We start from the raw sequence: 20,520 nt of genomic DNA, 5'->3' as shown, positions 1-20,520 counted from the left end.
CACACACAAACATGTCATATATATGGAAGTAGAAAGAATATTAACGACTGTAAGAGATAACTCTTTCATCAAGTATTCTTCCCTATACACTACTGTGTGTACATTAAACATGAACTAGCAAAAACAATTCCATTTAAAATTAGCAAAACATCAGGCATGCCCTACATTATGAGCTTGTATTTCACAACTTGATAAAATATAGGACTATAAGACTGTCTATTCATTAAGGAATTTAAGTGAGCTTGTTTAAAGAAATTAGGTAACCAACTTATAATTTAAAAGAATTATTATACTATTAGATAGTGGATTTAGTTTTTGGTGGAGAACAAATGTTACACTCTTTCCAATGCCAGTTCTAAGGAGCAAAAAAAATAATAAAATATTCTATTCAGAGCAATACCTAAATTTGTTGCTTGGAACTAGTTAATTACCTCAACATAATACAAGGATTACTGCAATTGGAATAATCACTTTTAATTGCCCAGGAGTTGTAGATTAACTGTACCACATGTCTCTTTGCCAAAGGAGGATTTTTTTTTTTTTAAATTTAAAATCAAATAAAGGGGTAGAGTGCTGGTTCAGTGGTTGAGAGTTCTTATAGTTCTTGTAGAGGAACTGAGTTCAGTTCCAAGGACCCAGATCGAGCAGCTGACAAGAGTTGATAACTCAAGCTCCAGGGGTACTTGCTGTCATGTGCATATGCTTCCCTTCACACACTCTCTCACACATACCTAACTAAAATAAAATACATCTTTAAGATATGACCTGGACAAAGGGGCACTTGCCTTAACCAGCACTCAGGATGGGGAAGCAGGATGTATGAGAGCAAGGTCAGTGTGGCTACATAGGATGTTGGGGGCATCCTGGAGGCTATAGGAAGGCAGTCTCAAATGAACAAGCAAACATAAATAACAGTGAATTGAGTATATACATAAGTGACATGAAGAAATAAGTGGCTTGATAACATTTATAGATCACTTCTCAAATGACTGACAGTGTTTTAATTAGCCTGAAAGTACAGTAAGTATTTTATTCTCTTTGTTGCTTTGAAATAGGCTCTATCAAGCGTAGGCTGGTTTCAAACTCTTACATGGGTATTGAATCTGAACTTACATCATTATCATTGGGTAGTGTTGTGGTCTGAGAATGGCCTCCATAGTTTGTCTATGTAAATACTTGGCCTACAGTAGGTGGAAAGCTTTGGGAGAGTTGGTTGGTGTGACCTTGCTGGAGGAGATGTGTCCCTTAGGGTAGGCTTCAAGGTTTCAAAAGCCCACAGGATTACCAGTTATTTCTCTGCCCCTTGGTTGTGTCTCAGGATGAAAATTCTCAGCTACTGATTCCCAGCAATTCCCCTGCTTGCCACTGTGCTCTCTACTATGACAGTCATAGACTCACCATCTGAAACTGTTTGGCCCATTAAACTCTTTCTTCCATCAGTTGCCTTAGTCATGGTGTGTTGTCACAGTAATTTAAATGTAACTAAGAGAAGCAGCAAACACTCTTACCCGAGGGGCTATCTCTCTGGACACAGTTTTTCCTGACAAAGATTCACTCTCTAGCCAGGACTTACATGAAACTCACTATGTAGGCCCAAAAGGTGTCAGAGTTATGTCACTCATCCTGCTTCCACTTCCTATATAATGACATTACAGGTGTGGATCATCATATCTTATAATACATGTAAAGTAGTAGATGGCAGTGTCTGTAAGATTGTCATTATATACTCATTAAATTAAATTAAAAAACAAAAAAAGCACAGAGCAATGATTTTATAGCACAATTAGAAGGCTTATACTTTGAAATATTTTATATGAGTAACCTGATTCAAAACACCTCAGGATTAGCTATTTCATTGAAAAAATCAACAGCAGGCAAATGAAGTCACAGAGCCTCCAGTTTCAGCAACAATAAGGAATAAGGCCAAGCAATCTCAAGCAAAGGAGGAACTTCATAGAAGAGAGGGGAGAGACAAAACCAAGAAGGGCTAACTGTGCTTTTGGAATTTCACCTGGCAATAACTGCCAAGTTAACATTTGTTAAAGGCAAAGATGTATTGTGTATTCAAATAACAAAAACAAAAATAATTGTACCATTGATAATCAGTAAGAATAAAGTTGTAATACACAAAAGCAAACAAGCAAATAAATGCAAAGCAAGCAGAAACACTCATTTTGTTTTAAGATAGGAATTATCTATCAGGTTGTTCTTAATCTCCAGTTCTGTATCACAGAAAGGCTACTTACATCCTACATACTGACAGGCTAATTTCTCTTGGTGTGGAATCTGAGTCATTGGATACCAGTGGAACATTGATGTCCTCTACACCTCCATAATTTTTATACCCTCCCTCTAGACCACAAGAAAAAAAAAAACAAAAACCTTATCTCTTTCTACATAACAGGGACCAGCTAAGCCCATTATGATCACCTGTCTTTCTCTAGCTGCAGTAGGCATTAGGAAATTACATCTAACCATCTGCAACCTTTGAATGACCAGTTAGTCATAACTGTGAGAAACGGGTAATGACCTAAGTAGGATTCTACATCCTTAATGTTTTTAAATTATTAATTTTACTTGTGTATGGTGTGTGTGTGTGTGTGTGTGTGTGTGTGTGTGAGAGAGAGAGAGAGAGAGAGAGAGAGAGAGAGAGAGAGAGAGAGAGAGAGAGAGAGAGAGAGACAGACAGAGAGAGAGAGACAGAGAGAGAGAGAGACAGAGACAGAGAGAGAGAGAGAGAGAGAATATGTTACTATATGTGTGTGTTCCCATGAAGATAACTGATCCTCTCGAGCTGGAGTTATATGTGGTATGAGCTTCCTGATGTGCATGCTGTAAACTGAAATCAAGTTTTCTACAGGATCAGTCAGCATCTTCAACTTTGAACCATCTCTCCAGATCCCTTAAAAGATTGTTCTCCCTTAAAAGATTTCTTTAAGTTTCTTACCTTTAATGTCTAGCAAAAGGTAGATATTTCTTAATTTTTTCTTGACACTAGAAGACTTGAAAAATGTAACTTCTTTTAAAAATATTCATTTTGCTTTCATTTTTTAAATATTGTGTTTAAAATTTCAAGAAAATGAAACAGAAGCTAATGGTTCTTCATTAGGGAGCAGTAGAATATTGATATGAAGAGTGGAGATTAGCTGGAACAATTTTGTATAATACCCAGAAACAAAACACAAGACCTGATTTTTCATTGTTAGCAAAGGCTACCTTTAATTGTGAGGATGGATATTTATAGTCTAACAGAAATGTCTGATGTGTCTTTATGAATAATTATAATGACTAGAAGTATTCAGGTCTGGAATTTTGTGATTCTAACCCCAATATTGACATGAGGATTCTAACTTTTGCAGAATGTGGTTAATTTATTGTTGACTTTTGCTTCCCAAGGTCTGAACTTGTCAGTACTTATTCATCTATTTAAAAACATTATGAGGGTTAAGATCTTAAATTTTAAAACTCAAATTGAAGTTTAATTTTAAACAATAAATCCTATGAGCTCTTGTCTTGGGGATATAGAGATATAGCCTTATGTGAGCATTAGAAAAGAAAAGAGAATTTCAGTATTAAATGTAGAATTAGTTTGATGGGTCAGAATTTGTTTGAGTCAAGATACTTCACTTTAAAAAAAAAATGAATGATATCTCTTGATATATCCCGAAGATAACCTCCCCATGATACAAAAAGGCCTGAATTGTGCAATTTTCCTACATTTCATTTGGCCTGTGATATTGAGCATCTCTTCTCAGAAAATAGAGAGAAAATTATATTTTTGTCTATTGTGAAGGTTAATGCAGGATCATCAAATAACAGGGATATGTTCACTTTGTGAGTGTCAAGGGTTCTAAGAACACAAAAGAATTTTGCCTGCCTACTCAGGGAAAAATATATCCCTCCTTTGTAGTAGAGGAGCAATAATTATGCTTCATAATAGTACTCAACTTCTAGGAGCCAGTGACAAAAATACTATGCTACTAAATGCCTGTGAAAATGCAAATTTACATTACCAAAGAGGTAATAACTTTTGTCTTTGTAGTCTTTCAGTGAGTGTACACTTGAAGAACCACTTGTTGAGTCAATAGATGAAGCAATATCGAATAAACAATAAATTTAACAACTATCCTTACAGGCATGAACAAAGTCCTTCGTCACTGAGAAATTTAAAGTAGACACCGTCCAGTGAAAAATATAATTTGATTTATCTCATTTAGTGAGCTGTCACTTTTAGGGACCTACTAAACAATTAATAGTCTATTTCTGAATTTTCCCTACTAGCCCAACCTAAGAAAATTATTTGTACTGTTTCTGACTTCCAAATGTTTAAACATATGCATCCCATCCCATCCAATGTGAAGCTGCTGACAGTTGATAACACTTTGTAGATATGTGAACAACGACTCATACAAACCATACAGAGCAGCAATCACTAATTGCCACTTCATACAGTGTCTTCAAACCTGCATTAATTTGACTCTTGTTCATATTTTCTTTCCTGCTTCAAAATGTGTTGTTAAAATAATGTGAACAACCTGACTTTGTACACTACATGTTATGAGAACCCTCAAAAGACAGGGGTTAGAAACAGGATACATCCCAAAGAAAAGTTCATGAAGCAAAAATATCCCAATAGTGGTTGTTGAAGTCTGTGTAGTTTTCGTGACAATTGAATTGGGCTGAAGAATCAATGAGAGAAGGAAATTGGAGGACATTACTTACTCAATTGTGTTCCTGTCCACTTTTCCTGTCATATTTATGCCATAGAACTGCTGCATGGCAGCTAGAGCCGACTGCATGGTCTCTGCAGAGCGTAGCACTGACATTCTGGGATCAGTCGGTGGAAGGTAGCCGTATTTTTGTAACCAAACCTGTAATCACAAGGACAATTCTTTTAGATCAACTTCACAATTTAACATTAATATTTTGAAAATTAATTACTATCTACAGTAGATTATAAATTTATTTGATGTTTGTGAAGTATACTTTATGTACTTTAGATTATAATTTCTCTAGTAGTTGTAGACATTTTAAACATATTTTTAAATGTGAATTAGTAAAACTTGTGATTAATCACAACTTAGATATTTATTATATACAATGTGTATTCTTAATATGCAAATAAAAATACATATAAGATTTCATGTGTCCTCCAGGAACTCAATTCCAAAATCATAATTTTCCAATAGTCTATCAAGATGTCATTGCTGGAAGGGGAAAGAAATATGCACATGATGCATATAAAAAATTTTATCTATAGAGAATTGAGCAGTGGATGCAAATGGGATGTGTGTCTTTACAGATGAACTGTGATATGGCACTTGCATATATCATTCATGTAAACACTTTACCCAAATGCAGCTGGACACCCTCAAGAGTATGTAACCTTTTCATATGAAAAAATGTATTATATAGCATATTTCATAATGTGAAATTGATATATAATACTCAACTTTCTTGTATGTTTGGTTCTCAGTTTAAAGATCTCATGATTCTCATCTTGTCTCCAGTGACAAAGCTTGGGACGATGGTGAAAGAAAGAAGGCAGAGTGCAGCAAATGTCCTCACCTTTACTGGTGCGACACTTAAGCAGTATTTGAAGTCACAGGAAACAGAAACAAAAATTTAGGGCATTTGAGGGAAATAATGGATTCCCACCAGGAGCACAGGCCTGCTTTCCCACAGCCTCACGCCTTCACTCTAAAAGTACAGTCCTGTGCCTACCCCTGATCCAAGCATGCTGTCTTTTACCTCAGTCTTCCCAGGAGTCACAGGTTTCTTTACCAGCAGTGAACTACTGGGCAAATTTCTATGTCTCATGAAATTGCAGTAGTGGACAGGGAAGCCAGCGGTGTGTTTCTCTCCCTGGTGTGGTCTCCTTATCGTGAAAGTGACTATATGGGAGTGCAGTTTTTCTGTAATAACTGGAATTATATAAGTTGTAACTATTGCCCAGAAAATTCATTTTCCCAGCAAAAATATCTAGCAAATACAAAAAATAAATTTTGTAAAAGGTAATATTAAATATGCTGGATTTAAAATGTGAAAATAAAATGATATAAAATGTTCTATGGATTCTCTAAAATTGACATCCCTAAAAGTACAATCTCTATCATCAGCTTGGTAAAAGCTATTTAAAGCTGAGCACTGCATTGCTATCAGGAAGGTGATTGGTAAAAATCAGTCTTGAAATGCTGCCTCCTAGATGATAAAAGTGTGTTAAGATGCTTCTCATCTAATCAGTGATGAACAGGCAGCTAGGAAAACAATCCAATTACCTATTTAGCAGTGGTGAAATCTGAGATAGATTCCAGTATTTCCTGAATGAAGGAGGCAGTCAATAATATTACTTAGTGTGAAATTCAATATTTTAATTCAGTTATTAAAAAATAAGACGTTAATAATACACATGAGCAAAATTTTTTAAGCTCAGTAATTTTTCTATAGTAACACATTCTTATCTTATGTGCTAGGAAGCTGCTTGTTGCTAGGCTACACTTGGTGCTAAGCTACGGCAATTTCATTTATAAGAACAGCAAAGAAAAAAACTATTAATAAGCAAACCTATGATTTATATACAAATAGACTAAATATAAGAATACACAAATATAAAGTACATAATGAGAAAATACCATGTTTTAGGAAAGGCACATTTGATTTATACCTTAGCTTTCCAAAACAAATGATTTCAAATAACGTAAAAATGAAGTATTATTTCTCTTCATTTTCTTCTCTTACATTTCACTCTTTACCATGAATGCTGTTTTTTCCAATGAGTGACAAGTGGGTAATTCTTTTTAATTATAAAACAACGTGCAACTTCTGAGACTTTCATTTTACAGTCAGTTTATTTTGAGTGATATATCAATGTCATGATTTTGTCAGCCAAGAAAGACATTACCTAGGAAACTACAAAAACATGTTGGAAAAAAACCCTACAAAATAATATTTAAAGATATACCTTACCTTGTATTCATAATAGCATTCAAGGTTAATATCATAGTATCTATTCTTGCATCTGTTGCACTAATCATACATTTCACTTATAGATACATATGTTTGTTTATATACGTGCAAATATGTATATGCATTACTTTTAACAGATTGTAATTTAGACCTCCATCCTCATATGCTGCTACTAAAAATATATTCTGCTCTTAAACTTTGATTTAAACTCCTGACACTCCTAGATCCCTGATAAAAGCAAATATGTCTCCTGAGATATATTTTTGTGCCTTGGAATCTTCTCAGTACACATTCAGTGCCCAAATGCACATTATGGGTACTTAGGGAATATGTTCTTCAAACGTGCATTTGAGGACAACATGAGTCTGAAATCAGAGTATATAAAGCTCACAGTAAAATCCGTGCTCACTAAGTCATATTATTTATGCCTTTGATTATTACAATTGTGCCTGATCAAGTAGAGATCTGCCTTAAAATAGGACAAGATTGAAAAACAGAAGAACTTTAAATAGGTTTTGGAAGCAGAGGCCACATAAAAGAATCACAAACTGTTTGAAAATTCCTCACATCTCAAAACAAGGGAATGTAAAATATTTGCCAAACTGGGCTTTGGTGACAAGCATTGTTATGTTTCACTTGTTTTAATTTACCTCTGTCACTAGATCAAATCCATGCAAGAGCATTGAAAACTTAACAATAGGAAGGTTTGTCAAGGAAAACTGACCTGTCTTATGAGACAGTTCCTCCAGTCATTGCAACAAGAACAACCACAAACAACAACAAGAACAACTCAAAAGGATCTGCATGACTTCACTTAACTGTACTCCCGTCTTATAGTTTATCCATGGATAGTCCTACATTTAGTGGTATATCTTATTGGAAGCACAACCAGAACAATGCTTCATGATTTTAAAAGAAAAATTGCTGGCCAAGAGTTATTAACATCACTAGTTTGTACAATAAATAGGAAGCCCTTCTTAAAGTAAACTTCACTCTGAAATAGGCCATCATTAATAATATTTGATGTACCCATATCATGAAAACCCACATTAACTGATTCAGTTAAATATACAATCTTATAGGCAGCATCTTATAAAAAGTTATCAATATAAGGGGATATAAATAGATCCCATCATTAATGACCACTTTAAGAGAGAAACGAAAAGCTAACATATTCTTATTTAATGCTTAGCCCAGTAAAATAATCTAATGAAATAAAATTTCCTTTAGTCTTTCAAGACAATGCATCTCTCAAAGCTTCAGATTAAGGTAAGAAACAGCAAATCACAAATGCCAGATCAATTAAAAATCTTAATAATAAAAAAAATTATTATGATAACAATAAATATTATGACATTATAATCAAATAGTGATGGCTCTAAATATTTGTAAATGCTCACATACCTTTAAACAGTAAGTTTATATAAATTTTTTAATAACTGAATTAATTAGTGTTGAGGGGGAAATATTTTATACTGTCTATATATTTTATATATATATATATATATATATAAATTTTTCATTTTACATACCAACTACAGTTTCCCCTCTCATCCCTCAACCTGCTCCCCTGACGCTCTTCCTCTGATCCACCCCCCATCTCCTCCTCCAAAAGGTAAGGCTTCCCATGGGGAGTCAGCAAAGTCTGGTGCATTCAGCTTAGGCAGGAACAAACCTCTTCTACCTGCATCAAGGCTGTGCAAAGTGTTTCACCAAAGGTAATGGGCTCCAGAAAGCCAGTTCATGCACCAGGGATAGACCCTGATCCCACTGCCAGAGACACTTCAAAGATACCAAGCTATACAACTGTCTCCCACATGCAGAGGGCCTAGTCTGGTCCCATGCAGGTTTGACAGCTCTTGGTCTAAAGTTCATGAGTTCCCACTAGTTTGGTTTGGTTGTTTCTATAAATTTCCCCATCATGATCTTGACCCCACCCCCCACCTTGCTCATATAATCCCTTTTTACTTCCTTTGACTGGACTCCTGGAGCTTGGCCTGGTGCTTGGCTGTGGATCTCTGCATCTGCTTCCATCAGCTACTGGATGAAGGCTCTATGATGACACATAGGGTATTCATCAATCTGATTCATGGGGTAGGCTAGTTCAGGCACCCACTCCATTATTGCTCATAGTCTAAGCTGGGCTTGTCCTTGTGGATTCCTGGGAATTTCCCTAGCACCAGGTTTCTCCTTTACCCCATAATGTCACTCTCTATCAAAGTAGCTCTCTCACTGCTCTCCCACTCTGTTGCTGTTCCAGTTTGACAATCCTGTTCCCTCATGTTCTCATTCACCCATGCCTTCCCCTCTATTGCCCTCCCTCATCCCCAGATCACACATGGACATCTCACCTGTTTCCCCTTCTGAAGGCAATCCATGTGTCCCTCTTAGGGTCCTCCTTATTTCCTAGATTCTCTAAAGTTGTGGGTTGTAGTCTGATTATCATTGGCTTTACATCTAGTATCCACTTATGAATGAGCACATACCATGTTTGTCATTCTGAGTTTGGATTACCTCACTCAGGATGATATTTTCTAGTTCCATCCATTTGCCTGCAAATTTCATGATGTCATTATTTTTTACAGCTGAGTAATACTCCACTGTGAATATGTACCATATTTTCTTTATTCATTCTTCATTTGAGGGGCATCTAGCTTGTTTCTAGGTTTGGGCTATTATAAATAAAGCTTCTATAAACACAGTTGAGTAAGTCTACCTGTGGTATGATTGAGAATCCCTTGGGTGCCCAAGCATGGTATCATTGGGTCTTGAGGTAAATTTATTCCCAATTTTTTAAAAAGTCACCATACTGATTTCCAAACTGGATGTACAAGATCGCACTCTCTCCAACAGTAGAGGACTGTTCCCCTTGTTCCACATCCTCTCCAACATAAGCTGTCATCAGTGTTTATGATCTTAGCCATTCTGACAGGTGTAATATGTATCTCAGAGTCGTTTTGATTTACATTTCCCTAGTGATGAAGAATGTTTAGCAATTAATTAAATGTCTTTTGGCCATTTGAGATTCTTCTGTTGAGATTTCTCTGTTTAGATCTTTAGCTCATTTTTTCTTTTTTTATTATTATATTTGTGTTTTAATTTTACACATCAGCCATGGATTCCCCTGTCCTCCCCCCTCCCGCCCCCCCCCCCACCACCTCCCCATCCCCTCCCCTCCAGTCCCATCACCTCCAGGGCCAAAACTCCCCTGGGGATTCATTTAAACCTGATGGATTCAGTACAGGTCCAGTCTCCTCTTTCCAGGCTGAGCAAAGTGTCCCTGTGTAAGCCCAAGGTTCCAAACAGCCAGCTCATGCACTAAGGACAGGTCCCAGTGCCACAGCCTGGATGCCTCCCAAACATTTCAAGATATTCAATTGTCTCACTTATCCAGAGGGCCTGATCCAAGTAGGGGCTCTACAGCCTTTGGTTCATAATTCATGTGCTTCCATTTGTTTGGCTATTTGTCCCTGTGCCTCTCCAATCTTGGTCTCAACAATTCACACTCTTACAGTCCCTCCTCTTTCTCAAAAATTGGACACCTGGAGCTCCACCTGGGGTCTGGCTGAGGATCTCTGCATCCACTTCCATCAGTTATTGGATGAGAGTTCCAGCACGACAGTTAGGGTGTTTGGCCATCTGATCACCAGACTAGGTCAGATCAGGCTTACTCTCGACCATTGCCAGCAGTCTATAGAGGATGTATCATTGTGGATTTTTGGGGACCTCTCCAGCACTCTGCCTATTCCTGTTCTCATATGGTCATCATTTATCATGGTCTGTTATTCCTTGTTCTCCCTTTCTGTTCTTGATCCAGCTGGTATCTCCTGCTCCCCTAAGCTTTCTTTCCCTCAAAACTTGCCCTTCATTACTCCCACTGTTGTCCAGGTTGTTCATGTAGATGTCATCCATTTCTCTGTCATTGGGCGATCCCTGTGTCTTTCCTAGGGTCCCGTTTTCTAGGTAGCCTCCCTGGAGTTGTGTAGCAGTCTAGTCATCTTTGTTTTACATCTAGTATCCTCCTATGAGTGAGTACATACCATGTTTGTCCTTCTGAGTGTGGGTTACCTCACTCAGGTTGATTTTTTCTAGATCCATCCATTTGCCTGCAAACCTCATGTTGTCATTGTTTTTCTCTGCTGAGTAGTACCCCATTGTGTATATGTACCATATTTTCTTTATCCATTCTTCATGTAGCTCATTTTTTAATTGGATTGTTTGGTATTTTGATGTGTAGCTTCTTGAGTTCTTTACATATTTTGGAGATCAGCCCTCTGTCCAATGTGAAGTTGGTGAAGATCTTTACCCATTCTATATTTTAAGAACTGGAAAAATCTTTGGATAGTATACAAAAAGGAGTGGGTTTGAGATCTTATTTGACCTGCAAAATCACTTTTTTAAAATCACTTTGCTACTACAAAATACCAATTGGCAATGACCAGAGATCTCCACTTATGTTAAATAATCATCATGTCTAGTCAACAGACACCATGGTAAAAGCATGTTACTGTATCTATTTCATATATTCAAACACAGAACTATTCATTGAATAAAAACAACAGCAGTGATAAGACTACCTTAGAGAGCATTTTTTAAAAATTTTATTTATTTATTATGTAAGAGGGTGCCAGATCTGATTACAGATGGTTGTGAGCCACCATGTGGGTGTTGGGAATTAAACTCAGGACCTCTGGAAGAGCAGTGGGTGCTCTTAACCTCTGAGCCATCTCTCCAGCCCACAATTTTGTTTTTAACTTTAAAAAACAGCATTTTCATTTCTAAATAATTATTTTTATTATTTTAGAAAATTAGTTGCAAACATTACTGAGTTCATAGCAAAATTCAAATACTGCTATAGCTATTTAAATCTGTGAATGTTGAATTGCATTCTAAAACACAACTGATAAGATGCATTTTATCAGACATACTACAAAATGTTAATTACCTTATTCCATATGAATTGTCCACATAAATGCACTAAGTTCTCTTATAAACTAAAATTAACACCTAGTTGATTGAATCCATACTTTATGATGTCATCAACAACCCCACAAAATCTGCAGGGTATTTCCCCCTGAAATTCTATCATTCATAGGGCATAAGCAATGATAAAAGTTAGAGTTTGCATTTTGTAGCTTTAAAAGTGGCTATAAAAATGAATTATAAGTGCCAACTAATGAAAATATTAAAATGACAGATGTGTCTTCACTCTGAATTTGTCATGCTAAAAATTGATAGACTAAGTCAACTGGGCAGAAACTGGCCTTTTTCTTCATTCAAAAATCCAAATAATTCCCATATCACTATTCCACCCCTCAACATGAATGAATCACTGTATTTACCTTCAGATATTGTGTTCATTCCACTGAGAATTTTACCATCTATACAATGGATTACAAAACTGGAATAAAACAAGTATCCTGCTCTGGTTAGTTTTTTTGTCAACTTGTCATGAGCTGTGGCCATCTGGAAAGAGGAACCACAATTGAGAAAATATCATCCATCAGATATAGGCCTGTAGATAAGTATGTGGGCAGATTTTGTACTAATGATTGAGGTGGAATCAGTTATAGATTGTGCCACTAATAGACAGGTGATCCCAGGAGGTATAAGAAAGCAAACTGAGCAAGCCAAGGAAATCAAGGCAGTAAGCAGTGTTCCTCTATGCTCTTTCTAAGTTCCTGCCTCCTGGGTATTGCTTTCAGATCTGACCTCCTTCACAGACTGTAAACTGTCAGATGAAATCAGGAAAACAACTATCTTATGGGTGTAAGCTGTAATAAACATCATGGTCCTATATTTTATATCAAATTGAAACCTTCTCATCAATGACTGAACCTACAACTTCTGTATGTTAAAGTGAGGATAATTTTTCATTCTAAATAGGTGAATTGAACTATGTACTCACTAGACATCATTGCCAAGCTCTTCAGTTAGTAATGTCCAATCTCCAGTGACAAGGCTGTGTACCTCCCTTAATTGAAATCTCATAATCTGCTAGATCTTGTTAGAGAAAGTTACAGAACTGTGTTCCAATTGCTTTCTACTGCCACTTACTCAATCTATTTAGATTCCTTTATGATGTTTAGTGAGAATACTTCCATACATATAACAATAAAATAAATCTGTCTCCAACCAAACAGAAGAACCACCACCAAAAACAACAAATAAAGAGGATGCATTGCCACACCCATGATGACCTTATTCTACATGATATCACAGACACCTCACCAATCCTAAGTAAGAACATTCCCATCATATCTATACTGTTATAGATGATAGAAGAAAAGGGTTAAACAATATAGCACATGTATTTTCTAGAAAGCATACGCCAAGAGTGAGTCATGTGCCTAAGGATCTCAGCTCTCATTTATTTTCGGGAAGCAGAGTCAGTTTTACAACCACTAAAAAGATGATTTAATTAATCCATCTCCTTCATGATCTACAGAATGGTTATACAAAATCACCCATCCAAATAGAGGAGCATTTTCTATATTATACATGTTCAGGCATAGTTATATGAGTATGGTATAAAACCCAAAATAAGAAACAGTAACCTTGAATTTATAAGTTGTCTGTCTTCACTGTGACCAGACTTCATACACACATTGTCTTTGTTCCATTATCTATGCATAGGAAGGGAATAGAAGTCCACAGTGTAGATATGTTGACATTGCCAGCAAAAATAATCAGTATGAGGAGAAGAGGATAAGAGAAGAAATGGGGTAGAGTGAGTTTATTCAAAGTAAATAGAATGCATATAAGACAATTTAACAATAAAACACATAACTTTATATAGTTGATACAAAGAAAGAAATGAAGCAGAAACCAAAGACAAATGCTGCTTACTGGCTTGTTCCTGACTCATATTCATCTAATTGTCTCATGCTGCTCAGGCCCACCTGCCTAGTAACAGTAACGTCCAGTGTGTGGGACCCACTTACACCAATTAGCAATGAAGTAAATGCTTCACAGCTGTGCCCACAGACCAAATGGATTAGGCAATCCCCTGGGATTCCTTCAGATAACACCGGGCTATGCAAGCTGATAGTTGAAGCTACATTAGAGAGCCAGGAAAAGTGGGTTTGTGCTCATTGCTATTTAGGAACATAAGAGATGTAGAACGAAGCTTTCAATCTGTCAGAGTCAACATGCACTTCTTATTGTACTTCATCCTGCATAGTAAATTAAATTTTATCCAGAAAGATACCTACTACTGTCATACTTTGTTACAGTGCCCCAATAATTCCCATCAAACACTACAATATTTTCCAGTTGGCTTCTGTTTTTCCACATTGCTACCATGATCTCCTGTTGCTCAACTAACATGAACCAGTTATTGCTTTAAACGTGGAAAAATGCACATAATTCAATATTTACCTGCTGTGGATTTCACTCTGTGTAAATAAAATGCTGATTGGCCAGTAGCCAGGCAGGAAGTATAGGCGGGAGAAGCAGAGAAGAGAATTCTGGGAACAGGAAGGCAGAGGGAGAGACATTGCAAGCCGCCGCCATGAGAAGCAAGATGTAAGGTACTGGTAAGCCACAAGCCATGTGGCAACTTATAGACTAACAGAAATGGGTTAATTTAAGATAGAAGAAGAAACGGCCATAAGTTTCTGTGTGTTTACTTGGTTGGTTCTAAGAATCTATGGGCCTGGCGGGTAAGAGACATTTGTTCTGACTGGGCCAGGCAGGAAAACTCTAACTACATTTACCCTTTGAAGAAATGCCAAGGTTAAACATCACTGGCATGGACACTGTCATGCAGGCAGCACCACCATTCATCCCAGAGTTTTTCATTGTTCCAAGCTGAAACTCTGCACTTATTATCCCTCTTCTTAGCTATTCCTATTCTTGCCTATGTCTTCATGAATGTGATGATTCCATGCACCTCACCTAAGTGGAATCATGAAATATATACTCATTTGTGACCAATTTATCACATGTAGTGCTATGTGTTAAAAGTTTTTCTATTAAGCATCATATAGCCATTAACTACTGAATATTACCCTAATGAAAGGATACATCATAATTTGCATATCTACTGATCCATTAACAAATGAATCCATAATGAATTAATGGATTAAATGAATGTTGGCATCCCTACAGTATACAAATCTTGGAATCCTAACCCAATGTGATTGTACCGTTGCTGTCTTTGGATTAGTGCTCTAATGAGTAACAATGAAGATAGTCCTATGATCATTCTTTATACCCTCTAAGTGAGATATAAAAGTTTAGCAGCATGCACTTGGAGGAGAGGCCTTTATCTTCCTATCGAAACACCTTGGCACTTGTTTTCAGTCTCTGGAATTGTCTGCAATACTGTTTATTAGCAGCCCATAATATAATAGCTTGAGTTGACTAAAGCAATGGCTATTGAAACTCATTTTATTATATAAAGTGCCCAATATTTTAAATTTTTGCCAACTTTCATTTTGACATTTTTTATGGATGTGAAATATGTTTCTTAAAGCTAAGGTGATTACAATCTAACAGCAATTTCTCTACTTATTCCTAAAGGTAAACTCTTAATTATATCATGTAAGTGAATAAAGAATCACTATAAATTATATAACTTCTTCACATGGAACATTCTGTTTATATTCCAAGCACACTGTCTTTTTGTACTTATTTCTGATACAAGCTAAATTCTTTCCTGCTTTGGGGCATTTCATTTACTTTCCTATATAAAATATACAAAATACTTGCCTTCTCATCCTTTAAAATTAAGTTCAATTAGAGCACTTCAAAAAGGATTTTGTTGACTACTGACAGCATGTGGCATGTTTAATATCATTAGTTGAGCCCCTCATGACAACATGCTATCATTTTTCTAATAAGTGGATTAACTACTTATATGTTTTGTTGCTAACTTTAGGCCCAACAACTATAGAATATCATGGTATTCTGAGCTTGAGTGGAATTATGAGGTCTAGCTGAGTGGCAAATCTACATATTAATGCCTAACTGATATTACAAGTAGTCATGTAAGTAGCATGCTGCCCTTTATCTAACCCTTATTCAATTATTTGCACACTCCTACATCCACACTGTTAGGCACACAAAAAGAGGATGGTACACTATGAGAAATTTAAAAGAATGTTTATCATGTACATGGGCAGAGTATTACTAATTTATGGTAAGTTCTATGTAAAGTGGAGAAAGGTAAATCAGGAAATGGTCATTTTAGCTGTTCTTGGCAAATTACTTAGCTTATCAAACATAGTATTGTTTATTATTCAACACTACTGTAACTGTAACAATTAGTACACAAAATCATGAACATTCAATAAAATATATTACTAAAATCTACTGTAAGATTTCAGAGTAAAATTGCTTTACTATTTGTAAATAACTTAAGGCAATTCCGATATTCTGTGTGAATGACATGCTCAGCACTAATATTTATTAAGCAGAAATATGCTAATCGTCTTTATATATTTGTACATATAATTATCACCACAATTATGAGAGGTTGGTAGTATATTTATTTTATAAATTAACAAATAATGTAGGAAAGAATAATCAACATGACCAGGGCTACAGAACAAATAGATATTATATAGGTATGTAACCTCCATTTGACTGAAATAACTATACTTAGGAAAATAGTAAGTAATAACTGTAGTTAGAAAAATAGTCTTTGGAAAACTCAGTCTTGTTATCAAAGTTTTAAAGTCAAAATTCCAGTGTCTTAGCTTTACAGTCTGAATCTCATCCATGGTAGAAGAATCATTTTGTTGGACAGACAAAGTAAAAGTAAAAGTAAATAAATGAATGGTAAATTTTACCTAGATTCTTAGGCAGATACCTATATTAACAATTAACATTTAGAAAAATAAGTGGCCTTCCTCAAAGGCCAAACACACATACACAAGTTCTCTAAAACACTTGTCTGTCCTTCACAAAGGTATGGCATTCTGAATGCACCAGAGGTATGCTCTGTGTCTAATTGTCCAATGGTCAGTTAAAAAATACTGAGATTAATGTCCTTTAATGTACATCATTGAGACTTCTCAACAATAAAATTTAATGATAATTTTGACACAGAGAAAGAGAATAGTCATGACACATTGTCATGTGACTTCTAGACTAGCATACAGTACTTTGAAAAGTCTACTTCCTATCCTTTGGGAATTTCAAAACAAGATGAACTTACTGAGCACCTGTCACATTACAAATCTATGCACATAAATTGCTACTGAAAATTTCATTGTATGTATTTGGGGCAAATTGTTTCATCACAATAGGTAACAGGACTAGGTTGAAGAGATCCTATATCTTTAAGAAATTGAAGGCAAGAAACACTGGAGTGAAATTAAGAAAGGAAATTACATGGTCTACCCCTGCAATAAGTTGTACAAATTGTTGTGAGGAAAATTATATAAGAGCAGATAATTGTTTACTCCTTTAGTGATTTTATGCTCAAAAGTACATTAGAAAGCTGCCATTCTCCTTGGTGTGTGGGAAATTAATTGGACAGTATATAAATATAAAAGTAGTGAAAAATTAAATGCATTCTGGTAATAGCTTGAGGAAGTGTTAGATCAATTCATGATTCATTCAAGGGACAGAGTAACTGTATAAGCAAGGAAACCATCATTGTGGTTATTCTAATTACTTATTTAGTGCATAGTGTTTGGGGGAGCATAACTGTAGGGCAATAATTCAGGTGTAAACAGCAAGTTATCTATTATTAATTTCAGAGCACAATCTTCAGAAACAAGGCAGCATGTCCATTGAACCTGTATTATAAGTGAAAAGTGGCAGGTCACCTGTACATCACGGGGCAGATTTCTGTCAGGAGGTGAGTGAAAAAATGGACTGTTAAACAACTGAAAAAGCACTTCAAATGCTAATATATGACTATTTTGAAAGATTGCCAAAATTAAAATTTTCTAGATGACCTCTTATATCAAGCAATGTTTTACTGACACTTTAATATTATAATATTTTCTAAGTGCCTAATTAGCTGCCCTGGCTCTGGATTCTTTCAACTTTGACCTATTCCACTTAGTCCAGAAATAGCGAATTTCCTAAAAGATTATGTCCTTTATTTAACATACCAGATCTTAACATCATGATTACTGTCATTAGTTATTAAAGTTGCTGAAAAAAACTTCATTCCTAAATATAATAACCTCCAGAAGTTCTATAGGTCAAACTTTGGAAAGTAAAATTTCTCTAAAAAATTGAACTGCTTAGTCTGTGTGCTGTTATTGGGCTGTTGCTGGGTACACCATCATTGCCCTGCATATACTAACATGGCTTGGCTGACATGCCCTATACTTCTCTTCAGTCTTCAAAACTTGTAACTTGCCTAGACTATAATAGCTCTTTGTATAGTCTCTGAGTGCTTCATAAAGTTATGATGCAAGAGGTAGAGAGGTGTGGTCGATATGAATGGAATACTGCCTTTGGTGGTTAAGGATAGCTTTCATTAAGCAATAATTATATAGATACCTTTAACCTTTATAGGATAACATATCACAACAATGGTGGATATGAAGCATAAATCAGCAGTTATTTCTTTGACATAATAGGCAAGTGTGGTGCTTTGAAAAAGAAATAGTCCTCATAGGCAGTGGTGTGATTAGCAGGGGTGACTTTGTTGGAGTAGATGCGGCCTGGTTGGAGGAAGTGTGTCACTGTTAGGGTGAGCTTTGAGGTCTTCCATGCTCAAACTACACCCAATGTGACACAAAGTTCTTTCTACTGTCTGTGGATCAAGATGTAGAACTCTCAGCTCCTTCTCCAGCAACATGTCTGCCTGCACACCACCATGTCTCAGCATGATGGTAATGGACTAAATCTCTGAAACTATAAACCAGCCTCAATTAAATATTTTCCTTCATAAAAGTTGCCATGGTCATGGTATCTCTTCACAGCAATAGAAATCCTACCTTAAGACAAAAGTTGATACCAGGAGTGGGGTATTGTTGTGATAGGCCTGATGGTGTTGTTTGGAGGAATTGAGATTTTGATATTTGGTTAGGAAAGTAGTGGAATGCTTTGAGTGCTACTTAGTGAGACATACTAGTAGTAATATGGGAGACAGTGCTACTGAGGGTGATTTGAACTGTGGAGGTCTGGCTCAAGAAGTTTCAGAAGAGAAGAATTTTCATATGTTGACTAAAATCATTCTTGTGATATTTTGTGAAGAATGTGGCTACTTTTTGCCCTTTTGTCTGAAAAGTCTTTCTGAAGCTAAAGTAAAGTTTTGGATTAATTCTGTTAGGAGAGGAAATCTCAAATCAGCCTAGTGTAGATGCTGTCATGTGATTATTAGTGGCAACTCTAATGAAGATTTATAATGAAAAGGAGCAAGCTGAGTAAGGAAAAATACAAAATATAGAATTTGCGGAGAAAAGGAGCACCAGGAAGCTAAGCCCTATGTTTAACAAGATAAAGAGATAAAGAAATGGAATAAAAGGAGTGGTGACCTTAGGGCAAGATTGCACCCAACTGAGTTTATAACTTGTAAAGAGGAATTAAAGAAAATGTCAGAGCAGGTTGGGGTGGTACACACCTTTAATCACGGCACTCCAGAGGCAGAGACAGGAAAATTTGATTTAAGACCAGCATTTTCTACAAAGCAACTTTCAGGACATCCAAAGATAGGCAGTAAAGGAAACCATCAAAAGCAGAAAGCTGGTAAAGATATAAATGAACAATGGAGCCATATTCCAGGTCCACAAAGCAGAAGAACTTGGCAGCTTTGGCCTTGTGGTTCTGGCTTTAGAGTCAAAGAAAGAAGAAAGGGGTTATGGAATCATCCTTTGCATCTAAGGAAAGTCACTGATGCCACGCATGTGTCAGGGGTGCCCCTGTATGGAGGCCTAGAGAGGCCTTTATGTGAAGTTTGTATTTCCTTAGAGACCTCAAGATGCTAGAGATGCCAGAGTGGTGGGATACCAGCTAAGGAGAGCTGCTAACAGGGAGTAGAACTGCCCAAGAGAAAGAAGTGTTTTGCAGTTAACAAAGCTGAAAGGAGTTAGAGATCTGAAAAGCATTTTGCAATCAGACATGGTTTTTGGTCTTGCTTGGATCCAGAATTTCCTTACTATGCTTTCTTCCCTATGTTTTAGAACTGTAATGTATATCCTGTGGCATTATATTGGAGGTATTTGATCTGCTCTTTGATCTTGATTTTAAAAGAGATTACAGTTAAGAGATTGCATGAATCTGAGAAAAGACATTTTTAAATACGTTTGAGATGGTTATAGACTATGGGGACTTTCAAAGTAGGACTGCATGTATGTTTGCAATATATCCCCTTGGGGTTAGGGAGTAGAGAAGTGGAGGTTTGAAAGAAAATGGTCCTCATAGAGAGGAGCACTATTAGGAGGTATGGCTTTGTTGGTGTAGATATAGCCTTGCTGGAGGATGTGTGTCACTGTTGGGATGGGCTGTGAGGTCTTCTATGATCAACAGCATGACACAGTTCCTTCTGCTGCCTACAGCTCAAGATGTAGAATTCTCCTTCTCTAGCACCACGTCTGCCTGCACACTGTCATGCCCTGTCATGATGAAAATAGACTGAATCTC

At 36.3% G+C, this 20,520-nt stretch overlaps 1 protein-coding gene across 1 annotated transcript in view; it reads right to left on the bottom strand.

Annotated features, from left to right (window-relative positions):
• Positions 1 to 20,520, bottom strand: part of Mmp16 (matrix metallopeptidase 16) — a 243,198-nt gene that overhangs the window by 113,874 nt on the left and 108,804 nt on the right. Inside the window, exon 2 of the mRNA XM_036178331.1 lies at positions 4,723 to 4,871. Coding sequence (XP_036034224.1) covers positions 4,723 to 4,871 — 149 coding nt within the window. The remainder of the gene's footprint in view (positions 1 to 4,722; positions 4,872 to 20,520) is intronic.

The sequence above is a fragment of the Onychomys torridus genome, chromosome 2, assembly GCF_903995425.1.
Source record: "Onychomys torridus chromosome 2, mOncTor1.1, whole genome shotgun sequence".
Taxonomy (NCBI): Eukaryota; Metazoa; Chordata; class Mammalia; order Rodentia; family Cricetidae; genus Onychomys; species Onychomys torridus.
The sequence above is the reverse complement of the archived record's forward strand: the minus strand, read 5'-3'. Positions and strand labels throughout refer to the sequence as shown.